The sequence below is a fragment of the Vitis vinifera genome, chromosome 13 (genome assembly GCF_030704535.1).
Source record: "Vitis vinifera cultivar Pinot Noir 40024 chromosome 13, ASM3070453v1".
Lineage (NCBI taxonomy): Eukaryota > Viridiplantae > Streptophyta > Magnoliopsida > Vitales > Vitaceae > Vitis > Vitis vinifera.
Window position 1 is genome coordinate 14762949 of NC_081817.1, and position 13134 is coordinate 14776082.

Consider the following 13134-nt stretch of genomic DNA (forward strand, 5'->3'; position numbering starts at 1 on the left):
TGTCAGAGGATCAGAGATTTGACCTCGTCTAGAGGAGATTGATAGTGTGGTTCATATAAATAGAGAGATTAAGCTTCATCATCTATTTCACCTATTTCAGTTAAGTGATGGGGCTCCTGGCACTTTTGTTTCTATGGCGATTACTCTTCCGTCTCCAGATCGAGTTAGTTTGTTGTCCCTATGCTTCCCAGATGAGGTCACTGATGATGGAGTGGTTATTAATCCCATTGAGATGATTGATGGAGTTGCTCCCTATGATGAGTACTAAGATGAGATGGACATGATGACAGTGAGTCAGATTACCAGTATTGGTCAACTTCAGCATGTTTCACCATTTGATATTTTTTGGGTGTCTACTATTAAGGTTATTGAGGAGACCCAGACTATTCCTGTTCCTGAGATTTTAAAGGATCATAGTAGTTTGTAAGAAGGCACTGTTAGCCTAGTTGAGGGAGCATTTGACCTTGTGGATCCACCTCTTTCCTTTGATGTTTTATCGGGATTTGTCTCCCGCTCTGACGATGTTTCTATTGCTTCATTTATGAATTTGAGTTTTTTTTTTTTAGTATTCGCCTGTCTCTTGTTATAGTATCTCTATATCTGCACCCCACTCACTCACTCCACAGATATTTGATATAGATGATGAGATTGCACAACCCTATTCAAATAGAGACTATATTGATCATGACTTAGATCCCATAGATGAAAGAGTTTCACCTGTTACAAGGAATGTTGAGATTGTTGATTTTGGCACAGAGGACTAACCTAGAGAGCTGAAGATTAGTTCACCCCTATCTACAGATGAAAGGGATAAACTTATTCATTTACTCAGGTCATACTTAGACGTCTTTACATGGTCTTATGAGGGCATGCCTGGTCTCGATCCCTCTATAGTCTAGTACCACTTGCCTATCATGTCACATGCCAGACCAGTTAAATAGAAATTGAGGCGATTGCACCCACATTGGAGTCTCCAGGTGAAATAGGAGATTCAAAAACAACTTAGTGTTGGATTTATATCAATGGTTGAGTATCTAGAGTGGTTGGGTAATGTCGTTCCTGTTCCCAAAAAGGATAGGAAAGTTAGAGTTTGTGTTGACTTCAGAGACTTTAATAAAGCCAACCCTAAAGATGACTTTCCTCTCCCACATATTGATTTGTTGGTCGATAGCACCATAGGCCATTCGATGTTGTCTTTCATGGATGGGTTTTTAGGGTATAATTAGATTTTGATGGCTCTAGAGGATATGGAGAAGATAATCTTTATTACTAAGTGGGGTGGCTACTATTACAGGGTTATGACATCTGGGTTGAAGAATGCATAAGCCAATTATTAGAGGGCCGCTACTACCTTGTTTCATGACATGATGCATAGGGATGTTGAAGTTTATGTGGATGACATGATTGTGAAATCCCGAGGCAGAGCAGATCACCTAGCAGCTCTAGAGAGATTCTTTGAGAGGATCCAGAAATTCAGATTGAGGTTAAATCCCAAGAAGTGCCCCTTTGAAGTGACTTTTGGGAAATTGTTGGGGCATATGGTCAGTGAGCGAGGCATAAAGGTTGACCCAAATAAGATTAAAGCCATACTTGACATGCATGTACCGAGGATTGAGAAAAAGATCAAGGGTTTTCTGGGCAGGTTATAGTACATTAGTCGATTCATAGCTAGATTGACAAACATATGTGAGCCCATCTTTCATCTTTTGAGAAAGAACCAGCCAAAAATTTGGAATGATGATTGTCAGCTTGCATTTGATAATATTAAAAAGTATTTGCTTTCTCCTCCTATTTTAGTGCCTCCCATGCCGGGAATACCACTTCTTCTATATTTGTCAGTTTCAGACATGGCCTTAGGATGTATGCTAGCTCGGCCTAATGACTCAGGGAAGGAGTGAGCTATTTACTATCTGAGTAAGAGGATGCTGGAGTATGAGATGAGATATGTTATGACTGAGCGCCTTTACTTAGCACTAGTTTGGGTTACCAAGAGATTGAGGCATTACATGACAGAGTATGCAGTGCACTTGACATCCCGCCTAGATCCATTGAGATACTTATTTGATAGACCTGCATTGACTGGTAGATTGATGAGATGGCTCGTACTTTTAATAGAGTTCGATATTCGGTATGTTTTTCAGAAGTTCATTAAGAGAAGTATTGTCTCCGATCACTTAGCCTCACTACCGACATCTAAGGATAGACCAGTTGATGATGATTTTCCAGATGAGAGTTTGTTGCTATGAGTAACTTATTAGGATGGTGCATGTAGTTCAATGGTGAAACCAATCAATTAGGGTATGTAATAGGTGTTATGTTGGCATCCCCTCAAGGTGATCATATTCCAAGGTCTGTTCGTTTGGTGTTCTCTGATCAATATCCTACCACGAATAATATAGTTGAGTATGAGGCTTGTATCCTTGGTCTAGAGACTGCATTGGAGCTTAGCATTATACAGATTGAGGTGCTTGGGGACTCCAATCCGGTATTCAAAAAGATTCAGGGAGAGTGGAAGACTGGGGATGTAAAGCTTATGTCGTATCACGCTTACTTGGAGTTACTGGTTGGGAGATTTGATGACTTGAGATATGGTCATCTGCTTAGAGCACTGAACCGACTTGTCGATGCCTTAGCTACTCTAGCTTCTTCTGTAGACATTTCGATTGATGTGGTTGTACGTCCATTCCTGATTGAGTTGAGGTATGCACCCACCTACTGTTGTCTGATTGGAGAAACAGAGGTCCAGGATGATCAACCTTGGTATCATGACATTTATTAGTTTCTCAAATCTAGTACATACCCTGAGGTAGCCACAACCAAGGATCAAAGAGCACTGAGGCAGTTAGCCACTAGATTTGTGATTTGTGGAGATACTTTATATTGGCAATCAGCTGATGGTATGATTCTATTGTGTTTAGATCGAGATTTCGTAGACTGTATGATGAGAGAAGTTCACATAGGAGTTTGTGGTCCACACATGGGAGAACACATGCTAGCCCGTAAGATTATGAGGACGAGTTATTTCTGGTTGACTATGGAAACAAATTGTTGTCAGTTTGTTCAGAAATGCCTAGAGTGTCAGATTCATGGTGATCTCATTCATGCACCACCATCAGAGTTACACGCTTTGACCTCGCCATAGCCATTTTCAATATGGGGTATTGATATTATTGGGAAGATTTCACCAAAATCTTCCAGTGGTCATGAGTTCATCCTAGTTGCCATAGATTATTTCACCAAGTGGGTGGAAGCCGCATCATATGCGAGGTTGACATCTGCTAGAGGTGCTAGCTTCATCAAGTCACACATCATTTATCGCTACAAGGTTCCTCATGAGTTGATTTCAGATAGGAGGGTGCACTTCCGAGCTGAGGTAGATACTTTGTTACATAGGTATAACATCCAGCATCATAGATCATCTGCATACAGGCCACAAACTAATGGGGTAATAAAGGCAGCAAATAAGAACATTAAGAGGACTATGAGAAAGATGGTTGAGACTTCTTGAGATTGATCAAAGAAACTCCCTTTTGCATTGTGGGCATACCGTACCTCTTTTCGCACCTCTACAGGAGCTACACCTTACTCTCTAGTGTATGGTATGGAGGTTGTTTTGGCAATCGAGACAGAGATGGGTTCATTGAGAGTAGCTCTTGAGTAGCAGATTTCTGAGATAAAGTGGGCTCAGGCTCGATTTGATCAGCTTAACCTTTTAGATAAGAGGAGACTGAGGGCAACAGATCATGTTCAGGCCTATCAAAGAAAGATGGCTGATGCTTTTAGGAAACAGGTTAAGCCTAGACCATTAGAGAAAGGAGATTTGGTTTTGAGGATTCTCATAGGTTTGGTTGGAGACCCCAGAGAAAAGTTCAAACCTAGTTGGAGTGGGAGTTATGTTATTCGAGAGTTATGTTATTCGGGTTAAAATGAGTTGTGTAATTTTAATAGAAAGTGTGTTCTTTGCCTAAAGCTAGAATGACTATTTTCTAAAACATTTTATTAGTGATTTAAATGCTTTTGAAAATGACTAAGGAAAATAAATAAAAAATAAAAAATTTGATTTGTAACTTAAGAGGGTTTTGAAAATAAGAGAAAATCTAAATTGGATCCCTTTTTTGGATACTTTTCATTTGGGATCAAGGAGCCAAACTTTAGATGGAAAAATTCATTTTTGGAAAAAGAAAATTTGATTCAACTCAAAATGTCAATTTAATAAAGAAAACATTTTCTAAAAGAAAGTTCAAACTCAAGAATTCCCTAAGGTGCCTATAAAATAAGTGTCAAAGATAAAGAACTAACAATTCAATCAAATATAAGGAAGCCAACATCAACAATTATGTATTAAACTTTGGAAAGTAAGGAATTAAATAAGAACCAATCAAACTAAATAAAATTATCAACTTGAACATGCAAGGATTTAACTAAAACTGAAATTCTAAACACTAAATAATTAGCAAGGTAGATCAAACTAGGAACCTAATAACTTAGAACAGGTCTAGATTTTAACTAAAACAAAAATTATAAATAACTTAATAATTATGGATTTTTGGATAAAATTAAAATTATAGACGACTTTAACAATTGGCAAGAATCAATCAAACTAATAAATTAATCCTAAAGACGTCACCTGAATTTAAAAAATAAGAACATAAGATATTAAAGACATGAGACCAATTAAAAACATTAACAACTAAGGCAATTATGTGGATTAAATTCAGAATAGAATAATCTGAAACTCAAGGATTGAATAAAATTATCCGAACTAACAAAAAAAAAAATTGAGATACAAACTCTAACACTATGGCAATAAGATAAGAATTTAATTTCTCCCATTTACTTTTGAGAATTTATCTTTGAGAAACAAAGAGAGTTTGCAAAAATTTGTTAGCAAAATAACCTAACCAAAAATCCAACAAATTACTTCCTCAACTTTCCCCCCAACTAGGATGAACATTGTCCGCAATGTTCCAAAAGCAAGTGATAATAAAAGGGAGGAAGTGATACCTCCTGATAGTAAGGGACTCTAAATGGACAGGAGAAACCACATGTTGCAAAAGAAAAAATCATAAGAGTGATGAGTAGAGGAAATAAAAAGGAATAGCTAAAATACACAAAAAGGAAGATGCCTATATAAACTGAGAGAGTACAATATACAAGATAAACATGGAATACATCCAATCCCAGTATAAAAGTGGTCCAAAATATATATCACATCCAAAAACATAGAATATAGATACAAAAAAGGAGAGGAGTGATCATATGATCAAGTAGTAGGCTCCTCTGGTGGATAGGAGGGGTCCTCAGCTGCAACTGTGGAAGGTACCGCTACAGGTGTAGCATCATCAGCTGGATCAAAATCATCAGCTGAAGCAAAGGCTCGGAGGGCACAGGAGAAACAGGTGGAGCTGGTAGCAAAAGACCGAGGTGTTGCTGAATCTCACGAAGAATGAGAGTCTGTTGGTCCTGCCAAAGCTGGAAGCGGTCCATCCGCTCCATAATGGCCGTCTGAGTAGTGGTCAGAGTGTGGAAAGAAGCGAGCAAGTCACGATACTCTACAATAGGGATAGTAATGGGCGGCTCTGGGGAAGGAGGAACAGCAAGTGGGGCATCAGACGATGCTGCCTCTGGTATAGGCCCCGAATGAGCTGAAGTAGATGGAGCAAATATAGATGGTAAGGGCTGTGGAGGAACTTCCCTTGGCTCGGGAAGTTCTGGGGAATGCTGATGGTGCAATACCTGATTCCATTGGTCAAGAGAGAAGCTCTCTCGACAATGGCGGCGGGTCTCAGAATGAGGGTCTGCAGGGAAACCCATATGTGCCAGAACATGGCATAGCAGCCGAGGGAAAAGTAAAAGAATGGTGTCTGCCCTCGTAAGACTCCTCTTATGCATCTTCTCCTCAAAATGGAGGACGAAAGCCATAATCAAATGATGGGGGCCAAAGTAGTAGCCCTCAGAGATACGGAATAACGCCTCTAGAATGGCCCCTCACCTCTATACTCTATGTTGAAGAGGAAAAAGATTGGTGCAAAGCACCACATCAACTAGGAGCATCCCTGGGGAAAGCTCCTTCCTCATAATGATCCTGTCTGAAGATGTCTCTCGAGATAGTATACTAACCATGTCCCACTCAGAAAGTGGGGCCCACCGTCTAAATGCAGCTGGATCTGCTGGTGCATAAGGGATATGGAAAGCCTTAGCAATCTATCTAGCCCCCAAAATACCCTGGCGTCCATCAATGGTAAAAAGGATCGAGGCGGGTGTCGGGACGCCACGAGTAGTCATAGACTGGTAAAAGTCTAAAGCTAATCGAGGATAAAAGAACTGTGGTGGAGTCATAAAGGGTACAAGATGGTACCTCTCAAGTAGGCGGTATGAATCCCCCAACTTAGGCTGCTGTCGCAAAACATAGTAATCAAAATATGTCTCATCATGGAATGCTCTCGCTCAGCAATCGGAGTTGCCCTCAATGGGCGAGCTGGCGAGGATAGGGCGTCCGGTGGGAGGAGGCTGAGACTGTGAATCTCGAGCTGCTCTGGAGAACTCTCCTGGCTCTGAAGTCTTGGTCTTCTTTGTAGGAGGACTTCTAGTTGGAATCTGAGTAGGGGCCACAGGTGTGGCAGCTGCTCTCCTCATATAGTATCTGCTCTGGGGAGCAGAATCAAGTAAATGTGGGGGTGCATCTAGCGGGACCCGCACAGGGGCAGCTCTATGACTACTCTGGGGAGCTGAGGTAGAGCCTCCTCGAGTCTTAGCCATAAGGGAGCAAAGAAATGAGGCTCAGAGGCTTGGGATTGGGGAGGGTAGGGGTGAAAATCCCAAAAATTCGCACAAGGGGTAGAGTGGTGCGAATTTCGCACAAGTGGAGTAGTGTTGTGCAAATTTCGCACAATGCACTATTCACTTGTGCAAGATGCGAAATTTGTGGTTCTTTCAAATGGCAAAAATTTTTTGTTTTTGACGGTGGGAAATGCGGGTTGAGGTAGGAAAGGGGTTTTTCATGGTAGGAAAGCTTGGAAATGGGAGCTTTATAAGAAGAGAATGAAGAATTTTTAAGCTCCCATAGCCGCAGAAATGGGTTTCTTTTGAAGAAACCGTGGCTTTGAATCCTTAGCTTGAGGTTTTGGTTTTGAAAAATCAAGGTTGGGTTTTGTTTAGGGATGGATTTGGAATGTTGAGTGAAGAAATGAAGGGTTTTTGATGGTGGAAGGAGGAGAAAGAGCTGAAAATGGAAGTTACGGACTGTTGTGAATAGTATGGTGTCGCGGCTATGGGATGAAGCTCTTGAGATGGCCGGCCATGGGGGGATTGAGGATGGGAAATGATGAAGGAGAGGACCTTGTGGATGGAAAGGAGTGATCGGAAAAGAGGTGTTGAGAGGATTGAAGAAAAACAAGTTTAGATTTTAAGAAGAGAAATTGGCTTTTAAAGAACAAGTGCAAATTTCGCACAAGGTGAATAGTGAAGTGCGAAAATTTTCGCATTCCTACATTCTTGAGATTTTCCAAGACCAAGAGCATGCTTTTTGGAAAATGCTCACAAAGGCAATTTCGCACAAAGGGGGTAGGGTGGTGCGAATTTCGCACCAGAGAATTGGGTGGTGCGAATTTCGCTAGGTCTTGGCTTTTCTCCCCTGTTTTCCCTTATTTTCCCCTTGACTTCATTCTTCAAGCTTTCCTACCTGCATGTTAACACAAAAACCAATTCAAACCACATTAGAATGAAATTAAGGTCAAAAATAAAAATCAAAACATGCATAAACACAAGAAAAACACTAGATTAAACTAAAATCAACTTAAAAGGAAACAAAAAGATGATGAACTTTTTAGTCTTTGAAGAGACTAAGTTCAACCATGAACTGAGTGTCTTCATGTTAGAGATGGATCAAGGAGGATGAATTCCTCCTTGTCTCGGGAAAATGATTCCATATAGGGCTTGAGACGATGCCCATTCACTTTGAAAGTTCGAGTGCTCTTGAAGTTGAGTAGTTCCACTACTCCATTTGATTGCACGTCATGAATTATGAAAGGACCCGTCCACCTTGATTTCAATTTTCCCGGAAAAAGATGAAGTTTAGAGTCATAAAGCAAGACCCTTTGTCCCTTGGTAAAATTCTTCTGATTTGCCAACTAATCATGTCATTTCTTCAACCTCTCTTTTGCAATTTTTGAATTGAGGTAAGCATCATTCCTCATTTCCTCCAATTCGTTCAAATCCAAACATCTCTTTTAACCCGGCTCTTGTCAAATCCATGTTGAGCTTCTTGATTGCCCATCATGCTTTATATTCAACCTCCACTGGGAGATGGCACGCTTTGCCATAAACAAGACGATAAGGAGACATTCCAAGAATGGTCTTGTAAGCGGTCCTATAAGCCCATAATGAATCCAGGAGCTTAATAGACCAATCCTTCCTATTCACATTCACCACCTTCATCAGTATATTCTTGATTTCCCGGTTGGCTAACTCAACTTGGCCACTTGTTTGAGGGTGATAAGGTGTAGCTACCTTGTGCTTGACCCCATATTTGGCTAGAAGAGCCTCAAAAGGCTTGTTGCAAAAGTGGGTTCCTCCATCACTGATAATGGCCTTAAGCACTCTAAACCTTGAAAAGATGTTCTCCTTGAGAAATTTGAGAACCACCTTATGATCATTGGTCCTACATGGGATTGCTTCTACCCACTTAGAGACATAATCCACTCCCACCAAAATGTAGGAGTGTCCAAATGACATTGGAAATGGTCCCATGAAGTCTATCCCCCAAACATTAAAGATATCCACTATCAAGATGGGGTTCAAGGGCATCATATTCCGGCGTGTTAGCTTCCCAAGCCTTTGACACCGATCACATCCCTTGCACATAGCGTGGGCGTCCTTGAAAAGAGAGGGTCACCAAAAACCTGATTGGACCACTTTCATGGCTGTTTTCTGGGAAGCAAAATGACCTCCACATGCACTATCATGATAATGAGATAGAATTCATGATTGCTCTTGTTCAGGAACACATTTCCTTATGATTTGATCCGCACAATATTTGAAGAGAAAAGACTCCTCCCAATAATAGGCATGGATTTTAGCAAAGAAATGCTTCTTGTCTTGGGCACTCCACTCACTTGGAACTTCTCCAGTAACCAAGTAATTTACAATGTGAGAATACCATGGAGCTACCTCTATTGACATGAGAGACTCCTCAGGGAAGTCATCATTGATAGGTAGACCATGTGAGTCATGTGTTATCACAAGTCTTGACAAGTGGTCAGCTACCACATTTTCTACTCCCTTTTTATCCCGGATTTGGAGATTGAATTCTTGAAGCAAAAGGATCCATCTTATCAATCTTGCCTTGGCATCTTGCTTGGTTAGCAAGTACTTCAAAGCAGAATGGTTAGTGAACACCACTATAAAGGACCCTACCAAATAGGCACGAAACTCATCCAAGGCAAAAACTACTACCAACAACTCCTTCTCAGTAGTTGTGTAGTTCCTTTGAGCCTCATTCAAAGTTTTGCTTGCATAATAAATCACATAGGGCTTTCAATCTTCTCTTTGCCCCAAAACAGCCCCCATAGCATGATCACTTGCATCACACATTACCTCAAAAGGTAATTTCCAATTTGGGGCTCTCACTATTGGTGCAGTTGTGAGGAATTGCTTCAGTTCCTCAAAACTCTTCTGACATTTCTCATCCCACACAAACTTGGCATCCTTTACCAAGAGTTCACAAAGAGGTTTCGAGATTTTTGAGAAATCCTTAATGAACCTCCTATAGAACCCGACATGTCCTAGGAATTGCCTAATTCCTTTAACATTTGTGGGAGGTGGCAACTTAACAATTAGCTCCACATTTGCCTTATCTACCTCAATGCCATTCTTGGAGATTATATGTCCTAAGACAATTCCTTGTTATACCATAAAATGACACTTTTCCCAATTTAGCACTAGGTCTTTCTCAATACATCTTTGGAGAATAGCTTCTAAATGCAACAAACACTCTTTATAAGAACCTCCATATACAGTGATGTCATCCGTGAAGACTTCCATGATGCGCTCCACCATATCACTGAAGATGCTTAGCATACATCTTTGGAAAGTTGCATGTGCATTACATAGACCAAAGGGCATCCTCTTATAGGCAAAAGTACCAAAGGGGCAAGTGAAGGTTGTCTTTTCTTGATCTTTCAAATCAATCTCTATTTGGAAGTACCCCGAGTAACCATCCAAAAAACAATAGAAAGGATGCCCTGAGACTCTCTCAAGGACTTGGTCCATGAAAGGCAATGGGAAATGGTCCTTCCTAGTCACTGAATTCAACCTCCTGTAGTCTATACACACCCTCCATCCTGAGGTAAGACATGTAGAGACTTCCTCCCCTTTCTCATTCTGGATCACAGTAATTCCAGATTTCTTTGGGACTACTTGGGTTGGGCTCACCCACAAGCTATCTGAAATGGGATATATGATCCCTGCTTGAAATAGCTTCAGAACTTCACCCCTTACCACCTCTTGCATGTGAGGATTCAATCTCCTCTGGGGCTGCCTTACTGGTTTTGGATCTTCTTCCATGTAGATATGGTGGGTGCATACCAAAGGGCTAATCCCTTTCAGATCAGAAATTTGCCATCCAATGGCCTTTTTGCATTTTTTGAGGACTCCCAAAAGACTATCCTCTTGATCACTTGTGAGAGTTGAAGAAACCACCACTGGACATTTCTCATCTTCCTCCAAATATGCATACTTCAAATCAATAGGAAGTGGCTTCAAAACTAGCTTTGGAGGGTCCTCCCTAGCTACTCCTTGTGAGTACTCCTTATTGAACAAGGGTAAGATCTCTTCCCTTCTCCTCCAAGAAGACATGATGGCTAACACATCAGAGGGTTCAGGTAACCCTTCTTCAAGCATTCCAAGGCTTTCATCCAAGTTCTCTTCTAAATTCTTGTCACAATGCTCTTCAACAAAAGTGTTGATCAAGCACACCTCCTCCAATCCTTCCTCATTTTCGAGGTGAAGATGCCTCTTGCATAGGTGGAATATGTTTAGTTCCAAGGTCATGTTTCGAAATGTGAGCTGCATCACCCCATTCCTACAATTGATGATGGCATTGGAGGTAGCTAGGAAAGGTCTCCCAAGGATGATTGGTACATAATTTGCTTCCTTAACAGTGGGATCAGTATCAAGCACCACAAAATCCACGGGATAGTAGAATTTGTCCACTTGAACTAGAACATCCTCTATCACCCCTCTTGGGATTTTGACTGACCTATCAGCTAAGGAGAGAGTGATAGTTGTGGGCTTCAATTCTCCAAGTCCCAGTTGCTTATACACAGAGTATGGGAGCAAATTCACACTTGCCCCCAAGTCTAGTAAAACCTTCTCCACATGTGTCCCTCCAATGTTGACTGAAATGGTGGGACATCCCGGATCTTTGTACTTAACTGGAGACTTACACTGAATGATGGCACTTACTTGCTCAGTGAGGAATGCCTTCTTTGTCACAATTAACCCTCTCTTGACCGTGCACAAGTCCTTTAAAAATTTTGCATATGTGGGGACTTGCTTGATCATATCAAGTAAGGGTATATTCACCTTCACTTGTCTCAAAACTTCAAGAATTTCTGATGAATTCTTGATTCCCTTCTTTCCATGTAAAGCTTGAGGAAAAGAGTGTGGCATATGTTTCTTCATCATATCCTCTTTAATCACTATCCTTGGCTCTTCTTCAATGCTTGATTTAGACGCATTTTTCTTCCCACTCTTCTCTTCTTGGTTATTGCTCTCTTTAACCAAGGTTCTCCTTGACATGAGTTCTTCATCTTGTCTCACCTTAGGCAAGGGTTGATCAACCTCCTTCCCACTCCTCAAGGTGATCACAGCTTTGACCTCCCTCAACTTTGAAGACTCCCCATCTTGGGTTTCAACCTCATGAACACCCTTTGGATTTTGGCTTGGTTGAGAGGGAAACTTTCCTTTCTCATTCACTGTGTTGAGGTTGGTAAGCCTAGAGATGGAGTATTGAATATTATCTATCTTTTGAGATAGATCATTTTGCATCCCATCCATTCTCTTAATTTGAGAACTCTCAACATTTTCAATCTTTTGGTGCAATTGGGAGTTGATTGCCTTTTGTTCACCCACAAAGTCACCCATGACTTTACTTAGGTTCACAATGGCTTGCTCCACTGAAGAGGTTTGTTGAGGTGCTTGGGTTTGGGCTTGTGGTTGGTATGGGGGTGGCCTTGGTTTCCAAGAAAAATTTGGATGGTTTCTCCAGCTTGAATTATAGGTGTTTCCATAAGGTGCATTGTTGTTGGGCCTAAATTGCCCCACAACATTGGCTTGATCACCTAATATCTCCCTCACGGCTGGGATGGTTGGGCACTCATCTACCACATGATCACATGATTGGCAAATGGTGCATGGCATGACATGGGCTTGTGTCTCGGAAATGGCTTGGACTTCATGCAATTTTTTCAACTCAAGTTCTTCCAATCTCCCTGCCATTGTTGCCACCTTAGCTTTCATGTCCATGTCTTCACTTAACATGTACATTCCACCCTTTGGATTTACAGGAGCTTTCATCCTTCCCATTTCTCTTGAGTTGGGCTCATCCCATCCTCTTGATACCTCAGATACATAACTTAAAAAGTCCATGGCTTCTTCCGGATTCTTACTCATAAAATCTCCCCCACACATGGTTTCAAGAATTTGCTTCATGGAGGAAGACATCCCATCATAAAAATAGCTCACCAAGAGCCATGTATCAAAGCCATGATGAGGACAAGCATTGATGGCCTCCATATATCTTTCCCAACATTCATAGAACTTCTCATTTTCTTTTGCAGAAAAGTTTGAGATTTGTCTCTTCAACCCATTGGTCCTATGGGTGGGGAAAAATTTCTTCAAAAATTCGGCCTGAAGATCAACCCAATTCCTTATGCTCCTCGGCCTTAAAGAGTTAAGCCATATTTTTTCCTTGTCCTTCAAAGTAAAAGGGAATAGCTTGAGTCTCATCAAGTCTATTGAAGCTCCTCCCTCTCTAAAAGTATTGCACACCTTCTCAAACTCCTTGATGTGGGCATATGGGTTCTCACTCTCCATTCCATGGAAATTTGGTAGGAAGGGAACAATATGGGGCCT

General features: G+C 41.1%; 1 protein-coding gene and 1 non-coding gene across 2 annotated transcripts; both read left to right on the top strand.

The window, feature by feature from the left end:
* The first annotated feature begins 2095 nt into the window (after positions 1-2095).
* LOC109123667 (uncharacterized) lies at positions 2096-2779 on the top strand. The gene is made up of 2 exons (XM_019224067.1): positions 2096-2128; positions 2273-2779. The coding sequence occupies exons 1-2, from the start codon at positions 2096-2098 to the stop codon at positions 2777-2779; spliced, it is 540 nt and encodes a 179-aa protein (XP_019079612.1).
* Positions 2780-12760: 9981 nt separating this feature from the next.
* On the top strand, positions 12761-12867 carry LOC132255004 (small nucleolar RNA R71). The gene has a single exon (XR_009467541.1). It is a non-coding gene; the product is annotated as a small nucleolar RNA R71 (small nucleolar RNA).
* Positions 12868-13134: the final 267 nt, after the last annotated feature.

What these genes read in the sequence shown, in the direction of transcription:
- LOC109123667 (XM_019224067.1), top strand. Translation starts at nt 2,096, where the DNA reads ATGGCTCGTACTTTTAATAGAGTTCGATATTCG. An exon ending in TTAATAGAGTTCGATATTCG is followed by an intron (nt 2,129 to 2,272) that starts GTATGTTTTTCA and finishes TGGTGCATGTAG; the next exon opens with TTCAATGGTGAAACCAATCA.